General features: G+C 35.4%; 1 protein-coding gene across 3 annotated transcripts; it reads left to right on the forward strand.

Annotated features, from left to right (window-relative positions):
- The first annotated feature begins 1,279 nt into the window (after positions 1-1,279).
- On the forward strand, positions 1,280-19,963 carry LOC121865744. Of its 3 annotated transcripts, none has more exons than XM_042365288.1 (11): positions 1,280-1,402; positions 4,584-4,800; positions 6,266-6,398; positions 7,467-7,592; positions 9,438-9,611; positions 10,461-10,611; positions 10,938-11,014; positions 11,273-11,471; positions 11,947-12,178; positions 12,748-12,850; positions 13,154-19,963. In XM_042365288.1, the coding sequence occupies exons 2-11, from the start codon at positions 4,592-4,594 to the stop codon at positions 13,361-13,363; spliced, it is 1,614 nt and encodes a 537-aa protein (XP_042221222.1). In that variant the 5' UTR covers positions 1,280-1,402; positions 4,584-4,591; the 3' UTR covers positions 13,364-19,963. The 3 variants fall into 3 exon arrangements, with proteins under 3 accessions (XP_042221222.1, XP_042221223.1, XP_042221221.1); XM_042365289.1 differs by lacking the exon at positions 1,280-1,402 and adding an exon at positions 2,392-2,462 and having other exon boundaries at positions 9,474-9,611; XM_042365287.1 differs by lacking the exon at positions 1,280-1,402 and adding an exon at positions 2,394-2,462.
- The last annotated feature ends 533 nt before the right edge of the window (positions 19,964-20,496 follow it).

A 20,496-nucleotide genomic window follows, 5' to 3' on the forward strand; every position in this document is an offset into this window, starting at 1 on the left:
ACTTCCTCTAAAGAAGCTCCTCCACACACACACACACACACACACACACACACACACATCCTTGACCACCGAAGGGTCAAGACGTACCTGGCGCTCCTTTCGGAGCAGCCAGGTCAACTGTTAAGTTGGCCCATACCAACTCCCTCCCCTGAACCCTCCTCCCCACCGGAATATCAACAAGTTCACAGAAGTTACTATTTCATTTAGGAAAGGAATGGAACCAGTGTTAAACAGAGGTGAACAGTGGTGAACAGTGCTTAAGTCAGTGAGAACAACTCAACAGTAACAGTGGTACCCAAGTTGACCTTCACACAGTGAGGTCCCAGGTACCCAGTGATAACGGCCCGACCCAACAACCAGCGATGTGTTAATCCGTCTAAGATAGGAAGGCCTGGGACCACACCTCACTCATAGAACACCGTCTGTGAGGGAACTACTACACCACGTGAGGCCCCTCATAACATCATCTGTGAGGGAATTACTACACCACGTGAGACCCCTCATAACACCATCTGTGAGGGAATTACTACACCACGTGAGGCCCCTCATAACATCATCTGTGAGGGAATTACTACACCACGTGAGGCCCCTCATAACACCAACTGTGAGGGAGTTACTACACCACGTGAGACCCCTCATAACACCATCTGTGAGGGAATTACTACACCACGTGAGGCCCCTCATAACACCATCTGTGAGGGAATTACTACACCACGTGAGGCCCCTCATAACACCATCTGTGAGGGAACTACTACACCACGTGAGGTCCCTCCTAACACCACCTGGGAAGGAGTTACTACACTACGTGTTTGCTGTTCAACACCTACATTAATCTGTATGTTCACTGTATGTTCCTTCACCTTTCTCTAATGAAGGCTTTTGTTAAACCACCAATGTATGTAATAAGTCATTTATGTCCAATGTATATTTTCAGCCTTCGGGCTGCAGAACTTTTTCAATAAGCCGTTAATTATTATTATTATTATTATTATTATTACACACACACACACACACACACACACACATGCACACTATTATACTTTGAGGTACAAATAAACTTTTATTAAATCAAATTATTAGCTGGTTAGTTATGGACATCATCATTACTCTATATTTTATCCTAGGTAAAAAAAAAATATTTATACATAAACTATACAAATTTTCACTTTATATATTCACAATTAAATTAAATCATTAACTTGGGTTGGTCGCTGGTAAGTGTTCGCTGACTGAGGTGTTCGCTGACTGAGGTGTTCGCCAGGCGTGTTCGTTACCCTCACACATCAGGTCCTCGGTATACAGGAACTACACGACTACACAAGTACACATTATTAACTACTGATTTATTAACGATAGTGTGTGGTCATTAAAGGGACCACATGTTAAAAATGACGCAGATGAGGTAAGGCTGTTAACCATCTCTTATAAACTACCATAATTATTAATATAAGACTATAATTAAAATATAACCAATGGGGTGGGTACAGTTTTGGTACACTTGTGATTCATTTAAACAAAGGTAATGAAACAATATGAATATCTTAACTATTATCATTTTTTAGTTAATTATTTATTGATATTAGTTAGTGAGGGAAAATTGGGTGGTAATAGGTTAAAGGTAGCCATAACTTATTGTGTGGAGGTTAATAATAGGTAGATTTCACTTGGTCTTTATCTCAAGGGCGTAATAAACTATAGTTATTATTACATAGAAGACAAATATAGTAAGAAATAAGGAGAAAATAAGGTAAATTTTAAAAAGATGTGATAATTAGTGTGAATAATTAAAGGCTTAACTGTATCCAAAGTAAAAAGTTAGGTTAGGATGACTGAAAATTTAATCCATTTTAAACCTTTATAGTATACCGTACTTTAATATATCATAACACCACTTTAACTTAATAGTTTGTTCTGGCTCGTGATAATGTGAGGATCCACCGTATGAAGTTCATGGAAAAGATTAGGTTAAGGGGGAATTACTGTATATATAGACTTGTTTGTTTGTGTACTGCTCGTTGGAGTCGTTAACCTTATTGCCAAGAAATTGAAGTTTATGTTAAGTCGAGAATAAGAAAGATGTAGCTATGGTCTTTCCCTGTAGAGATGTTTGTAGAAGAATAATGATGCTTTTTTGTAGTCATAGTGTTTGAAGATAGGATAATTAAGCACAGTAGTTATCTAGACTGCTTTGTGGAGTGTCTTATAATTAATAATATACAGTACAGCACCCAGTATTTAATATGTGTAGTTTACGAGAAATTTTAAAGCCTTGTTTTTACTATACGGTACAGCATCAGGTATGGTATGATGTTTTGAATGGAGTTATCTGTGCAGTATGTTATCTGAGCTTAATCAGTGATGGAGTTTATCAGTGTTGGCTTGTCCACTGTACAGCACAGTAGTTGTAGGTGGTGGCTAGTGATACCTTTGCTTTCTGTTACATTAGCTTACAATGTATACAGGTACAGTAGTGTATTCTGATACCTTGAACAATTAACAGCACAGCAACATTGTTCACATGATTTGAACATTAGAGTTTGTTTGTGTAGTTAACATTGATATGTGTGTTATTTGTGTCTTTAAGGGTGAAAGTGAGGAAATATACGATGTCTCTCTGACCTGATTGTGGTACCTCTGCTGGGGCTGAAGAAAGGATGATAAAATGAGGTGGTTTAAAGACTCCCAAACTTAAGTAGACATTTTAGAGAAAAACTAATTTAAGTTTTATAAAATATAAACTACAGAAACATCAGTGTTTTATTCACACAGTTTGTAACGATATGTAGTAAAAGGTCAGAAAATTGATGGTAAAGATTTAATTGTTAGAATTCATTTTTTTTTTTTACTACTGTATAGGATTATATAGGTTTATAATTTGCATTCATGTGTTCTCTTAAAAATCCCCTTTCTAGTTGTATTAGGCCTACAATATATACAAGAGTACTGTACACAATATATAAAAATGAGATACATTACTGTATGTTACGGGTGATTTTCCAGTAATCGTGGATCTGTACAGTCTACATACCACACTGTATATGTACAACATTTCATTAATTTCTATCACTAAATGCAAGAATACTGTAGATAGTAATAGGGGCTTTGAAGATGAGCAAAAACTATCTTTGATTTCCTGAAGATGGTATTTAACAGGTACTGCCAAGAACAACCAACTGCTACTTTTGTTATATGGTAATGCCAGCACAAACAGGTGACTCAGATATATTACATTTGTATGTGAAATTTGTACTGTTCTGTATTATAAATTATCAACTGTGTTCCTGTATAACCTAAATCAAATAATACTTGTCAAGCCTTTCCTAATTTGACTTGGGTGATGCACCAGTTTATGACCAAGTACAGTACTGTAGATAAGATAAAGGTTTGGTGTAATCCACATTATTAGAACAACCATAATTTTAATGGTGGATGAACAGATGATTCTTGTGAGTTTGGAGTTGGTTTATCAGTACTGTACCCTTAAAAATTTCTATGTATCTGTACTGCATCTTCACTGTATAATAAAACATTACCATGTTAACTGTGGGGATGGCTATACTGTACAGCATATACAGCTTTTCAAATACCTGAAGTCCAGTAAAATACTTTTATATTGGAAATAAAGACGTGTGTGACGCAATTGTGCCATATATGACAACGTATGTACATAATTAGACCTCGTAGAGTAGATAGTTAGAAAATTATGATATATGTAGCAGGCTGTATGTACAGAATCTATGAAAATTGCTTTATCATATGAAAATGACAAGAAAAAATTATATTAATGTACCTGTATACTGTGTAGAGTACTGTTTAGACAAGGTCCTGTTCCTGTTTATTTTTTCAGAGCAAAACCAAATGAGATAAAATACTGTTCTATTTTTTATTATTATTATTATTTTTTTTTTGCATTGTTCTGTAAATATAAGTTTATACGTAGTTCACTGCACCTCAACATCTGCACCTTTAGTGGACAGTAACACATCCAATTGATATTCTACTTCTGTCCTCACATTAGCCAACTTGTGCTTTGTCGCTCCTCTGATGCTTGCTATTGGTTTTCCTTTTACCAAGTGTTTTAATGCCAACAACTGGAGTCTGGAAAACATAATCCTCTACATACCCCAACAAGGAGTCTTAAGGGCATAATATTGGAAGACCGTGGGGCGGGCTAGGAGACAGGCCCATCACGCCCAGTGTATCTGCCATGGAAGTTTTTGTCAATTTTTACTTTCTACATCAGCCAATCTGTAGTTGATTTCATTGCATATTGTAACATTTGCTGGCACACCCATTCTGAGGTACTGTAATTAATACACCTTGCTTCCTCATCATTCAAATTGGTATTCATTATGGTATTATTATTATTATTTTCATTGTTCATTATGTTTTCGTAACTCCTTCACTGCAGCGATGCTAATTTTAATATTTGTATGGCTAATGCAAGATGATTTAATTCAGCTCAAGAGGCCACCATGAACACAAAGGGTCAATTTTGTTATTTAAGTACAGTAGTTTAGATATCTAGAATGAATAATTAAAATCTATGGTAAAGTATAACATACTGTACATCCTTATTGCAGCTGTAATTATGGCTGAGCCCGTGGAGGATGATGTGAGCATTCTGGGAATACACGAGGCCACAGGACATATATCACCCAGCTCTGACAATCAATTACCCAGCACCGAGTGTCACGCGGGTGGCACAGACTTTCGGGTGCCTGAGCATCGTCCAACTGGGGCACTCAGAGCACCAGTTGTCCCTTTTCAGCCACGGCAGGAGAGGAAACATTCAGCAGGGTAAATATTGTAATGGAATAGACTCTGATACCCTTTTTTTTTTTTGTTAATCTGATGTGAATTTGAGCTGGATCATCCAAATAATGCAGTGGAAATTGTTTCAACCAGCTAGAGTGAGTTACTTACAGTTATATACCAGCCCAGTCTCCTTCCAGATACATACTGTAAAATTGAAAAGTCCATGATCTTATAACAGCTTTAGGCGACTCATAATTATGCTGCAAAATGGGAATTTCTTCTACAAGGGATTGTTTCTTATACTTCCTCGGGTCATATCATTGCCATGTGTATTGTAAACACTTATTAATTGTGAATACTGTACAGTGCTGTATGACATTTACCCAAACAATAATTAATATTTGTTCAGCTCAGCTGCTCAACCAGTAACAAGGGTGGAACTGTGGAGGTATGGCTCACATTTTACACATTTATTTACTATACTTGAATATTTTTGGCCATTCTTATTCATATCTAGTTCGGTAGTACTATAGTGTAGACTTAATTGGTTACAAACAGTGTAAGTAATTTGTGTTATTAGTATTTCCCAGCAATTGCATTTACTGTACAGTACCCTGTATTACATATGGTTCTTAGAAATGAATCATGATTGTCAATCCTAATGCAAGGCATTTTGTTAAGCATGTAAGCATGTCTTTACCCTAAATTAGTTGCATTAGGACTTCTGTTTAGTATTGTTGCATAAAATAAGATACAGTACTGTGTTAGACAAAAATATGGAAATGAAAGAAGTGGTGGACAAAGAACTGACTGGGGTATGCGGTGGTGGCAAGAAGAGTACGGTACATAACTGAGGTAGGTGAGAGATGGGAAAAATCAAGGAGATGGAAGGATGAGGTGAGGAAAATGCTGCAAGTGAGGGGAGTTGACATTGAGTAACCAATAGTACACATTAGTGATAGGAGAGCAATGCATCAGATGGTTTAAAAACTATTTATTCCTGTTAAGAGTGAATTTTTGAAGGCAAGGGATTGAGGTCTCTATTCTCACTGTACAGGGACACAAAGAAGATGTAGATTAGAAGCTGTAGAAAGGATGGGAATTAGATATACAGGTTTGGGGAGACAATGTAGAAATGAAGGAACTGTTAACAAGCTCACTTGGGTTTGCTTAAGTGGTATAGATATATTAAGAAAATGAGAAGTGAAGGATTGATCAAGAGATAATTCAGAGGTGTAGAGAGAGAGAGAGAGAGGAGGGAAGGGAAATTGCATTAGAAACAAGGGGGTGGATGATCATTAAAGATAGTGAGGAATACATGACAGATAGGAGAGCATAGTGCTTAGTGCTGTATAGGAGATGATGCAACAGAAGGAATGGTGAATGGATAACAGCAGATAAACAGTGTGTGTGTCTGTCTCTGTCACACCTGCAGTATAGTGGGAAAAGGTTCTAAAAGACATACAAAAACAGGTGGGGGAAATAAGTATAAGCTATTGACTTTCAGACGAGTGTTGCCCGGTAGTGGTTCAGACCGAGGTAGTCCCTATTCATCCGCCAGTCCTACAACCAGTCCACGAACTCCAGATAGAAGTCCTAACTATAACATTGATGCGTCGGGCTCCACATACGCTCTGCAGGTAAGAGAAATATATTTAATTTTTATCTTTATCATTTATTCCACACAAAATGACTAATGAAAAGTCACTCGTGCTATTGTTTTCTGATTTGGTTTTCATTTAGTAATATTTTGTGTCCTTGATTTTTTTTATGATTTCATGAGTTCCGTAAATGCTTATGTTATCTCTATGTTTGTCTTTTCTGCATGTCAGTTTTCTCTAACTCTAATCCCACTTGAACTGTGGGTATTTTCTTCTGCTTCAACCCTTAAATGATGGCTGTCGTAAATCTGTATTGAGTGTCTTTTGCCCCATAGTTACGGTGATTAATTTTTATCGGGTTTTATCCATGCTGTAATTTTATATTTGGCACCTGATTTCTCCACCAGTGAAATGTTTGACTCGTCTCAACTTTTCCCTCTCTGCACCAGTAAAGTTCTCTGTCATCATGGAGAAAGTATCTGTTAGATCCAGTGATGTGTCCCTCAGAAAGACACCTCGAGGGTGAGAGTAAAATTGAAGAACTGGTATATTTATGAGTGAATTCACAAATGATATAGGTCATGTGATACTGACGAAATAGTTATCAGTGTAGGAGAAGTGCTTAGATACTTGGAGGAAAGTGAGGTAGAAGTTCTTCTCTGCATATTGCACGTGTACTGGGTAGGAGTGCATCACCAGTATGTGCATTTACCTTGTTGATGCTCCTGCCCCTGTATAATAGTAAAAAGATAATAAAACAGTTCCAAAGCTGAAGTGCACAGTGTCACATATACAGTATCTTCCTTGGCTTTCAATAGGTGTACAGGAAATCTGATGACACCACTGTATGTAATGATCAAGTCTTGTCTTTTACAATGAAAGATTTACAATTTTACCCAGTTTCTTTCCCATCAGAGCAACTAGTCTACACAAAAAGTTCACCATCATTTAAGGGTTAATAGACAGTTTTACATGTTTACATAATATAATGTAATCAGTATTGCAGTAGTCTTACGTATAATATAAGCATTACATATTTTTCATTAACGAAGAGTGCATGATATTTCTCTATCTAACCACTCCCATGCTTATGTCAACGTGCTTCAGGTTGCTCTCAGAAACATGAAGGAGAGATATCACAAACTGCAGAAGAAAATGGCACTAATAGAAGATGATAACCAGAGGCTTATTTGTGGAAAGTCGGAATTATTCGGAGAAATTGGAAAACTACAGGTATTTAGAAACGTCTTGATCAACTATGTATTCTGTATAACTGGTGTGTGATTTCCCTACCATAAGTTACCTTTTTAGATTCTTATGCAGACATGATCCTTGTATGTCCCTCTGAATAATATAAAGATTTATATATGTTTCACCTCTTGGTTTCCCTCTTCTTATTTTTGGATACTCTTTCAGATATTTAGAGCTTTCACAATCTTTTTTTTTATGCTATTCCACATCAGATCTCCTTATACGAAATTGAACACTCCTCTCTTATTACCCAATGACCTTTGAACAGGTGTGCACATTCCTCCACTAGACGTGTGTGACTGTGACTCGTCGTCTTTCATTTCATATTTCCCTCAAGCCTTTGGTCTCTTACTGTACATTGTTTATTAGATCTAGCATATCTCACTCAGGTAGTCAATTTTAGTCATTATTTTCATATATTTCTCTACTTTCTCTCATCAATTGAGTACTCTCGTCTATCATCAGATCTTGTGATTAAAGTATATATATCATTCTTCAGTTATACTTCCTCATGTTTATCTATGTCAACTAGTTGTACTGTACTATCTTATCTCGTCTCCTGATACAGATACACTTGGCATTGACAGACTTAAATGTGGGTTACAGCACATATGGCAGCCTTATTTATTCTCTAGTTTGTGGAGAATTTATTTATGAATTAGCAAGGAAGAAAATAATGGATGTACAGTAGTCATGGTATTAAAGTGAATTTCAAGTTAAGGAAGGTTATGGGATTTATTGGAGTCATTTAGATTTGGGTAAGATAAGTAGGTGAAATTTTTTTTCTCCGATTTATGCAGTGAAAGGGTAAAAAAAAGATTACCTTAAATTCATCTCTAAGGTGAATGTATCTAGTTAGGTAGAGTTTTAGTATTTTGTTATTCTTATTCTTTTTTTTTATATCAATGTTTTGGGTAGAATCAGGCAGTTAAGTGTATTCATGCATCTTAATTTTTTAGGAAAACTCGTCATAAGACGTTCTGTTAATCTGGAGTCTTAGGGACCAGGTTTTCATATTCTGTCTGACTGTTTAGAGTTCAGTTCCAAATATTTCCTCTAAAAGTTATAACCATTTATACAATAATAGTGTAAAAAAAATTAACCTCATACTGTAATATTTTGGAAAATGTGAAAGAGGATATGAAAAGAATATAAAAGTTAATCTTTTATTTGGGCGGAGAAACTGGTACTGTACTATAAGATTTGGGTCATTAGCATCCACCCACACCATATTGCGCTTACGTTAATTACATGCTCATGCACGATGCTTGAAATGATTTTACTTTTAATTGATCTAAGCACAGTGTTTTTTGTGTACTGTATGATATTCGAGTGCTGACTCTTACGCTTTGTTGCTAGTTCACTTCTTAGGACCTGGTGTAACCTACGCTTATTTTAAAACATCCATTTGGTTATTCCATGCAAGCCAAGAGCATAGAGAGTTACTGTACACACACACACAGAGGAAAATAAAGAAAGATTGCTGGTGGTTAAATTAATGATAATCAGGATTGATATGTAAAAAGTTGTAATTTTACTCAGATATTTGTCATGAGAGTAATGTTAGAGACAGTGAGCTTAAGTACAACATATCTTGACTTGGAAATTGCAGACAGAATAGAGTTGGCAGATGTGGACTGTATTAAGAGAATATTACGTGGGAAGTGTGTTGATGACATTGGGTGACTTTGACAGAGAATGAAGATTATATGTTAGAACAGTCCATATTAGAAGTGAATGTTCTTAGGGTTGATTTAGGCTATCGTTTTCCTTTTATCCAGGTGTTCTTAGACTTTTTATTATCATTATATGGTTTTAAATTTTCAGGAAAATAGTATTAAACTCAGAGAAAAAAACTTACAGTTGAACCAAGAGATACACACGAAACACCAGGAATGCTGCTCGCTTAAGGAGAAGTTTTCTTCCATAACTACAGAAAATATGAATCTCACAAGACAGCTGGCCAGAGCTTCACAGGAGAACAGAAAACTGACCAAGCAGGTATGTATTTAGGTCACTTATTACACTTTCTGTTCATATGTTTAGAGGTGGGAATGTTAAGTTTGTTGGGATTAGTATTAGGAGGTTAGTGTCATAGGTACTGTTTTCAGCTAATCCATGCAAATGTGGTAAATAAATGACTGTAAAAGATGATGATTGATAGATACTTTGTCATCTTTTCATGTAGTCACACTCACTACAGAATAACAGTTACACAAATTTTTTCCCTTTATTTAGAATGTTTCCTCTTACTCTACCAAGTGAGGGAGCTGTACCATACTTCAGTATTTAAATTTTCTGAAACTTTATACTGTATGTTAGCATGACTTATATAGGCAGAGCTGTTGCTGTGTGCTTACTGTGACAAAATTTAAGGTATGGGAAAATGAAGTTTCCCTCTGGAAGCATTCCAACTGGAAAAGTAGGAAAGTAGAAAGCAGGAAAACATGCACAATTGGCTTCATTTCCGCCTTTAACAGTGAAACTGGTCTCCCGAGCAATGAGGCAATGCTGCTAAAGATTCCCAGCCGAGCAAAGGTTATCAATAACAATGAGTCAGCAAACCTGGGAATCTTTCACAGTGGTGCCACATTATACAGGTGGAGAAGCTCAAGAGACCAGAAAGTGACTCTGTATTTATCAAAGGAAATGTCTGTAACTTTGCTTCAGTAATTTTGATTGTTGCTAATTTAGAACCTTATTTATCTTCATTTCCCACATGTTAAATGAATAATAATTTCATATGTACCATAACTGGCTACCAAGAGTGGGAGTATTTATTATACATGCATTTAAGTTCTTCAGGTTATTGTTTTACTTCAAATAATAAAAAAAAAAATTGGTCATCAGGTAAATAACTTGAACGATGAGAACAGAAGATTGAGAGAGAAGCTGAGCCTAATAACAACACAAGTTAAAGCTTTACCTGGAGGGGCAGGCCTGGCAGTTTCAGCAGCAGAGATGCCAACACCACCGAGGACTAAGATTGTTCCTCTCTCAGGTTATTTATGACTACGTACTGTGTTTGGTGGCTACTTTTTTGTCTCATATTTTCTACAGCTCCATCTTTAATCTTTCTCGCATGCATTTTTTTTTGTGCTCCTGGCTTGTAAATTTTGCTTTTTACCAGGATGGCCTAGACAATAACATATGTTTTGTTTAGTTATATGTCACATAGACGAATCAATACCATTATTTGTGTTTACTGCAGGACTGTAACAGATTATTCAAGGAATTCTGATAGAAAAAAAATGCCTTCTGTTAATATAAGTTGATTGTACTAATCACTATGCAATACAGTATTCTTATATGTGTATATGATTGCAGAGGAACTTGATAGCTTCGATGATCCTCCATCTAGGTTCACAACATCATGTAAAGATACTCTAGATGACTATGAACAGGTAAGCATGCATATAGTAGGTAATTTTGGTTACAGTATAATATTTGCCTTTATGGGGGCAACACTTCCTAGTCCATCTCATTGTCAAAAAAAGTAGGAAAAGCATTTACAGGACTCATATAATATTTGGAAACTGCTGATCATGTGATCATGTCTTTCTTAATTTGCTTTTAACATGATATAACACACATTCAAGTGTTTAAAGTTGTATATAATTAAGTATTAATAACCCTTATTGGATTTATTTGTCTCATTATAGATAAGCAGTAATGAAATGGGTGATTTGACTTCAACGTGGGGCATGTCAGATGAAGAGGACGAACAGCTGATGATGTCATTACAGTCTGCCACAAGACGCATGAAAGATCTTCTCACCAATTTACAGAAACAGAACCATAGTCTGCTACTGCTGTCTCCCATACTGGATTCTCTGCCTTCCTCTCATGGTTCTCAAACAGGTATGTACAAATCTTAAGTATGTTTATTTAAGGTAATATAACTTCACTTCCAGAGGTGGATGGTAACGAAGTAAAGCTACTCAACTTTGTTACTGAGCTCAAATTATATTTTCAAATTAATAAAATACCTAAAAGTAACTATCTCGGTACTTTTACTTTTAATTATGTAATATTTTAGACAATTATCAATACTTTTACTATCCATATCTGTCAAACCCCAACACATTTTACCTGCTCACTCCATCTCCACAACCCAAGTAACCCTTTTACATCATACTCTATCCTTATTACTATTCAAGATCAGACACCACCATAATGCAGTTAGTCATTGTTCAAAGCCTGTGGACAGACTTTATGTTCCTACAAGAAATAGTCAGAAAAAATTAAAGAGTGGATGTAAGAGATTTTTGTTTTCTTGAGAGAATTTATGTTACCTTTTCAAATTGATAAAAGAATTATATTTTTTACGATTTAGGTTCTCGATTTGATGCCAACAATGAACACAGTCCTCGGACCATGTCAAAAAATGGAACTCTTGGTCAGCGAGACCGTGATCTGTCAACTTTAACACTCACTCCTTCCACACCAAGCCATCTTGATGAGACAAGAAGTGAAGCAGCAGATGATGAGGGAGGCTGTCAAAGTCGACTGGCAACGTGTGGATCGGTTGTCAACTCTAATTTTATTTGTGAAGGAGGTTTAAATAGGTAAGGATAGAATTACAGTGAACTTTTCTGCCACATTGAATAGTGAACGATCATTTAACATCTACAGACATATTAACCTTAACCTGCCTTGTAATCCCTGGTGTTTTAACCTTCCTGCTCTCTCACTATGTTTTATCAAGTCCTTGTTTTTCCTTTCTGCAGTGATAGTTCATGAAATAGTTTTAAAGTGGTAACTAGGAAAGGATTTCAGGGGTTTTCTATTTAACTTAAAGGGAGACTTTACAACTAATGGTTTGAAATTGTAACCTCGTGTGCCTCTTGCACCTGGACAGTTGGGTAGTGGCATATGATTGTGGTATGGGTTCTGTAGTAGTGGAGGGAGGTGGTGTGGGTACTGTGCATGATTTATATAGAAGATTAATAGTACAGTATAGTATTGTACAAGCACACTTATGACCTAATGACCAATTTTTGTCAATTATGCAAGTTATAGCAGCCTTTACTATATACAGTACTGTATATAAATATGTTTGTATAACCATTTAGTTCTTCCTTTATGCAAAATGAAAATGGATACCTGTACTAATAGTTAAATCTCTTCTTTAAAGCCCTCCAATAGAAGATAGCGGTGGTAGCAACAACATTCTCATGGATGCCAATAACGCTGCAGAGGATCGACCACATAGTCCGTTTGATTGGAGACAAGTTCAGGTGAATTTCTGCTACAGTTTCATGTTGTGTTTATTAGAGTTATAGTACTGTATATACCATAGTACTGTATTCTGAGAGTGATTATGACAGATGAATACCAAAACTACAGCCTTTTCACCCTAGATCATAATCAGCTTGTTTGACTGAAAGAGAGTTGAGAGCTGGAATGTGTATTTATATATATATATATATATATATATATATATATATATATATATATATATATATAATATATATGATGCTTTGTCAACCCATGAATGATGAGGTAATTTGAATGACTTGAATTTCTTATTCTATTCCCAGATGAGTGATGACGAAGGTCGTGAGAATGACTCGTCAAGGCCTTATACACGGACAGTGAGTACCTCACCAGTCCCAGCGCTGCAGGGTGAGGTGGACCGTATATGTCCAATGTGCAATGCCGTGTTTCCTCATGTTATCCCACAGGAGTCATTTGAATCCCATGTTGTTAGTCATTTTGAAGTCGAAAACGGCTTTGAGGTGATCACATGAGTATTGTGTTATACTAGGTAAGTCTGTGATCAAGAAAATTTTTATATTGACTGTAGAGTTTATGACTTATTAGAAACTGATGGGGTGTTTTTCATATCCCTTTCAGTAATACAGTTGTGGTTCGTCAAGTACACCAAAACATTTACTGAATTTAAGGTGCTTAGTGTTGATGGATATTTAAAGGCCTGTTAAGCCTGTATGTCTACATGACAAAAATAGACATCTAAGTGTATCAGTACCATGGTGTATGACAAGTGTTTTAAGTGATATAGAACAAACTGAGGCATGTTTGTTGAAGTAGCAAGAATATGACATTAAAAGCATATCTTAAACTTATGCCAAGCTTGTGTTTAGAGTATACTGTGCTTGAAATATAAACGTGAATCATCTTCCATTTCAAAGTCAGTGAATTTAACTTTGACTCAAGAAAATGGTGGAATATATATGTACAGAAAAAGAAATTCAAAACTTCTTAAAGTACTGTACTGTGTAAACTTCTTTTTCTCTATTTGACATGTAGGAAATGATCCAGGCTAGAGCATATGTACCAGTGGCTGCCCTTGATCTTGTCATTGGTAAATACTGTCTTTGACTTAATCATAAAGTAAAATTATTACTCTATGATGGACTGATGTAATGTACCAAATCCACTTAATATGACATTTTTCTCACTCACTCACTCACTCAAAGATGGGGGACAATGGATTTCTATGCTGGTGTGATGCAGGACTGTGTTGTATAAGTTTCCCTGTTCAGGCTGCCCTCATTGGTACCAGGGGTTGTGTTAGTAGAAAAGATTATAAAAGATGGGTTATGTTTTGAGCCATAACCATGAGTACAGTAAGGTATGAATTAGGGACAAAACATTTCCAGGGATGAAGTTTGTCAAGTTTATTTCACACAAGGTACCAAATGGATGGGTACAGATGTGCTGCACTGTAATTTATCAGTCGAGTTATTTTATAGGGAGCAGAGTAGTCACTATAAGTATCTGAAACATATGGAACCGCCAAGAACGTGAACTAAGTAGGTTGAGAGAGAGAGAGAGTACTGGAAGGAATAACCTAACACTAGCTCTCTTCCTCTCCACATTTAGACTTGCACTACTCTTGATGTAGTTGGTCTCCTCTATTCATACCACATGCCCAAACCGTCTCGGCCTACTTCTATGTATGCTTTTACGACATCAGATCATTATAAGATTGAATAGATCGGATTGTTGTCTTTGGGAAGGAGATTAAGGTATTTACTGATGTTCTGATTGAGAATTGAGTTCAGAAAATAATTTGAGTTTTAGTCATAACCTCACATGTCAAGATCTTATTCACATTATACTTACAGACTAACCAATATGGATCAGTCAGTGCCTTGTAACTAGCACTTGTAGTAAACGTATATGATTTCTTTATATGTATCGAAAGAAATAACGACGTGAAAAGGACATGTGGAAATTATATGGTGAATTATATGCCAAAGGTACAATATAAGAATGTATAAGTAAGGAAACATGTATGAAGTGAGAGAAGATAGAGTTGGAAACGTCATAAACAGAGTCACTTGAGTATAAAACATTGAAACACTGAGGAAATTCTAATGCAGGTTGTTTCATTCAAGCGTCAGGATGAATGAGTTGGTTGTAGCATTTGTAAAATTTTGTACAATTGTTTCATGTGATGTAGTTAAGAATGGCGAGAGATGTGTACATGTCCCTATGGAGTAATAAATGGTGATGTGGAGTCATGTGCTGTGTGAGTATTATGTGTTAAAGAGTTCTTATGTTGGCCAATATCCTTCACGACTGGGAGGTGGCATATTGGCATCTGTAAACTAGAAGTGAGTATTTCTAATTGGAAAAATTTGTTATCCATTTAAGAAATACACAGATTCTAGGTGATTTTTTTTTCCCCAGTTATAGTATTTGCAATTGCATATGTTGTATTGTCAGGTTCAGTTTCCTTGTTTTATGCTGGAAATATACTGAAACCTGTACTGCTCTGTGTTAAGAAGTGCTTCATTATTAAAGCTAACAAAACTCGATATTAAATACTGTACATGACAAAAATATAAATTAAATACAACTTCTTCCCCATTGTGATTATATACTGTACTGTCCAATATACAGTATGATTTAACAGTCGGTTATCAGTAATCATGAACTAGACTATTCCAAACTAAGCATTTAAACATTTACTTATTCTTAACTTAACCCTATTTAAGTTTATTCTTGTCATTATCTATAACTATTCCAAGTCATCTCAACACAGGTACTAGTTTCTGTCAAGTCACCTGGTATGTGTAAAGGTCATAGGATTAAGTTCTAGTATGAATATATAAAGGAATGTAATTTGAGCATGTATAATAAATTAATTACTAGATGATATATATATGTAGAGAAAGAGAGAGCTTTGAATATATAGTTTTAATATTTTTTTTTTTTTTTGCATTTTGCATGTCGTTTCCCTGCAATAATGGACGGTGGCTGGAATCAAGAGTAAATACACACACATATTTTCTCTTCTTTCATTGTTATTTCTGTAGTAATTGTCTTTGATACTCCTCTTGTGCATTCAACAAGGTCCTTAATATTCATCTGATGATACCCCCTGTCGCTTCACACAACCCAGCGTCACCCATCAACACACACGCATGAATGCACACACGCATGCACATTTTGTTACTTCCTGAAGATTCATCCCCCTTAACACCACTCCTCCCATCTTCGTTGTCTTCCCCTCTCCTTCCTACCATCCACTTCTGAATTATTTTGTACCTTTTATCAGTCTCTCTCCCCATTCTCTTAACACATCCAGACCATCTAATATAACTCTGCCTCTCTGCCTCACACTACTTCTACTTCCTTGCCTCTTTATTCCTGTATTGTTTTTAATATCCTCTAGACCCATGATATTTCTCTCATGCTCATTATTTCCGTTGGTTCTTTTATTTGGCTTATTTCTCATGCCTCCAGAGCCCTTACTTCACACATCCATATATTAATGTAGAGTCATTTCCCTATACATTACTTACACAGTTGTTTTTCTGCGTACATTTCTTATAGCTTCTACCAGGTACCTAAATTTCTCTCTCTTGCTACATTTTGGTTCAGTTTATCTCGTCATTCCATTTTCTGACATCTACGTATTCTCAGATATTTGTTACACTCCACTAATTGATCTCCATTCAAGTAAACATTGATGTGTGTTTGTTTTGTCTGTCGTACTCTCTTAATTTTGTACCGTGATGTACATAAATTCCGTCCACTGTGTTAGAAAATGTACGCTTGCTTATATTTTTTACATTAGTTGCCATTCTATCACCTTATTGTTTGAAGAAAATGATAATTCTTCAGTAATGTTTATGGATGCTGTTTCATGAGAATAATGAAGCTTTAATAGTCGGGTGTATATCCTCTGTGAGCAACATTCCTGATACAGCATAGATTACTAGTATATGCTTCAAATTACAGTATGGTTCTTTACACAGTATTATTATGGGCATTGGATATTACACCTTTTATTTATATATATATATGCATTTAGTTATCAAGGAGTTTTTTTTAGATTTTCATCATTATAGCTGTGTGGGATGAAATTAATTGACAGGCAATTAATCAGGTTGAATTTTGTGATGCCATCACATGTACAGTATGTTCTCTTAATATTGGACTGGTCTGTTTGAGGTGTTCAGGTCTTACGGAATTTGGATGTATTTCTGAATCTCTTGGATTGTCCGGCAGCCACAGAAGACACAACATTCTCTTGGGAAATAAGTTTGCCTAGCGGCATGTAAGTCAGAGAACTTATTTGTTATTATTATGAATGTACAGTGTTTCTTAAAAGGTTTTTCATCTGAGAGGAATTTTTTTTATAAAATTCCAGTTATTGAGGATCTGGTACTGTACTTAGAAATAATTTAGTCCACCTTGTTTAAATATATATTAGTGCAGTATGTATGTATGTCAAGCTTAATGCAAATAGAACATTAGTGCAAATATACCTAACCTAACCTATCCTAACCTAACCTAAAATAAGGAAACAAGATTATTTTATGTAAATAATTCTGTTGTTGAGCAGTGCCCTCAGTTTATCATTATATATTACACTACAACTTCACTAAGCTAACTAATAATCCAAACCAACATAACATTACCCAACTCAAACTTACCTAACATAATTTTTTTTGTCATAGTTATGTTATGATGGTAAATTATATCTTAAATTGAAAAAAAATTACAATGTATGAACTAATTTCTGTTAGTTGTGGCAATTAAAACATAATGTTATCCTCATGTATCAGAACCATCAGTTGCTTTTCAAGGTTTAATATGATGATTATCCTGAAAAACGTGATATATACTTGTATGAAAACCTTTCTCAAATAAATTTTTTATAAAGCAGATCACCTTTCACAAAGACTCATTATAAAAGCTGAAATACATTCCTATGAAAAAAAATCCTTCCCAACAATGACTTACAATACTACAAGACATGTTTTAATGAGAAATTTTGGTGTGCATAATGATTTTAAGCCAATAATAAACATTGTAAGTGATGGACTGTACTTGTGGTGGAGGACATGAATGTTAATGAGAAACTGCATCATTGATTGTGATGCAGTGTGAGAGAGTGAGGCCCAGCCAAGACAGATGGTTTTAATTTTGTAGTGATGTACCAACGGGGAAGGTTACTGCACTACATATATACAGTAGTATACATATTGAGTTATTTTGCTCTCACAGGATTTGATTTTTGATGTGGTTTTAGCTGAAGAAGAAATGGTAAACTTATCCATTAAACATTTTATTCTTTCCATTAACATCAAATTAAACTCTGGGGTACTAAACACATCACTGCTCCCACAGTTGAAATATCTTTTGACAGTGTCTTGCCACTGCTCTGCATAGTAATCTTGTGAATCATGCAGGGGCAGATCTAGGAATATCAAAAGGGGCGTGGGGGTCCAAGACGTTTTGGGTGGGGGAACGTGGACTAGTAAAACGAGTCCAACCAGAAAGTGTTTAGAAATGTGACCAATATCATGGGCATTTTGAGTCCATGTACACTTGATATTGGGAGAGATTCTGAGGTCACTTGTAATTACTTTTTACTCTTCAAAAATGCCTAAGTACAATACTGCATTATAGAAAAAGTACTGTATTGGAATTTTCTGATGAAACGGGGGACTGGACCTCCAGGACCCCCTCTGGATGTGCCCTTGTCATGATAACTATAACACTATACTGTATGTATTTTATTTCTAGTTTAGTTAACCATTTTTAATACATACAGTACTGTATGTTGGTTATAGTTTGAAAGTAATTGTCTTCATAAGCTGACCAGCTCCTTTATGGGAAGCCCTAAAATGCCTGTGACAGCATATCAACATCTTCAGATACTGCCCAAAAAATTTTAAATTTTTTTTTAAATATTTTTTGTATGTATATTGAGACATGGGACAATTTTTTTCTTATCCTCAGATTTCTGTAAACTGGATATTCAACTGTCTCTATATGCATCCACACTCACAGGTACTGTACTGGCATAAATATACAGTGGCACATTTGTAATCAGGTCTCTCAAAGGACTGTGGCTAAGTGTCTACTTTAGTAAGGTGTTTACAGTGGTGGACAAAGTACTGGAAAACATCTCTATACTTGAATAAATGTTTGTACTGTTAGTCTGAGAAAACTTACTCAAGTAAAAGTACTCTTTCTTTGTGTTACTTAAAGTGCTGAGTTATGATAAACTGGAAGCATGTGTACTCACTGAGTTCTGTTTGTCAGGGAAAATATCACACACTGACTGCTGTGATGCCCAGAATAGAGTACCTACTGTACTGTAAAGAGAGACCTGAAAAAACGTGAAGTTAGAACACCTCTGCCAACTAGTTTCTGAAATATTACTCCAGTAAAATTACAGAGAAGACAAGTTACTTTTGAGAAACTTATTTTTTTTAAATTAGTCATTTGAACTTGAAAATCAAATATTGTAACTTTATTTTGTAACCGAACTCCTCAGAGTGTTTGTTGTGGTGAATATGGAAAAAAAAAAGTTGTACAGCAGTTTAGAAAATTTGTCAACTATTAAAGCTGTTAAAAAATCATGGCTTCTATTCATACTTTATATAACCGAACATTGGTTTAGTCACCATTCTTGATGCGGATTCCCCCCTTTAAAAGTACTAAGTATAACCTGACACTCAAGTGCCTGCTAAGCTACAGCACCGCACTGTGCCTTAAACTAACATGCAACCGGCCACCCTGGTAAGGATTCATTTCCTCCCAGCTTTTCAGAATCCTGATTACTGAAACATTTGTGATCTAAAAACATTATTACAGTACAGTAACCGATTATTATGAACTGAAATGTTTATTAAAATATTCAGGACTTGAGTGAACTCCACCTGAAATGTTTATTAAAATATTCAGGACTGAGTGAACTCCACATTACTGAGGTTTCATAATTATCAAGTGCTTTGATTGTAGGGCTCCACAATTGTCATGTTTTATTACTGTAAATATAGGTGTTGACTTGTACATTTTAAGGTTATATAAATTGTTTAAAATGATTATATATACTGTAATACACATCAAAATAAAGATCAATTACTATTATTATCCATCTAAACTGTAAAGAGATAATCTGAGAATTGGTGGTACAATATTTATTTGTGTCAGGAACTTTTTTAAGTTTTACGCGTTGGTCATATTTAAAAATGGGCAAACTGTATATATAAAAAGGGCAAATGGAACATACAACTATTTATTGTGGTTCATTTGCAACAAAATTGATAAATACTGTATCCCATGTAATAGAAACGAAAGAAACATTTTATTGAAGATGTTTAAATCTTGAACATTTTTATACTATGGAGTGCGGTCCTCAACCCTAGCCTCTGAGTTATTCCTCTAGTGTTCCGCATCAAGTATACTGCACCTGTGGTGGGTTATTCCAAGAGTTCACAATGCTTATCCCAAAGAAGCTAGCTCTTAAACATTTTTTTCGCGTGGTTTTTTTTAACTTGAAGGTGTGGCATGTACAGTAGCTTCAGATATAAAGACTTGACTGAGTGTGTCTTTTGAAGTGCCTAAAAATTTCAGTTAAATCACCCTTTGTGCTCGAATAGTGTATAAA

Source organism: Homarus americanus, unplaced genomic scaffold, assembly GCF_018991925.1.
Source record: "Homarus americanus isolate GMGI-L3 unplaced genomic scaffold, GMGI_Hamer_2.0 scaffold45333, whole genome shotgun sequence".
Classification (NCBI taxonomy): Eukaryota; Metazoa; Arthropoda; class Malacostraca; order Decapoda; family Nephropidae; genus Homarus; species Homarus americanus.

What these genes read in the sequence shown, in the direction of transcription:
- LOC121865744 (XM_042365287.1), top strand. An exon ending in GAGAGGAAACATTCAGCAGG is followed by an intron (nt 4,801 to 6,265) that starts GTAAATATTGTA and finishes ATTGACTTTCAG; the next exon opens with ACGAGTGTTGCCCGGTAGTG. An exon ending in TAAGATTGTTCCTCTCTCAG is followed by an intron (nt 10,612 to 10,937) that starts GTTATTTATGAC and finishes ATATGATTGCAG; the next exon opens with AGGAACTTGATAGCTTCGAT.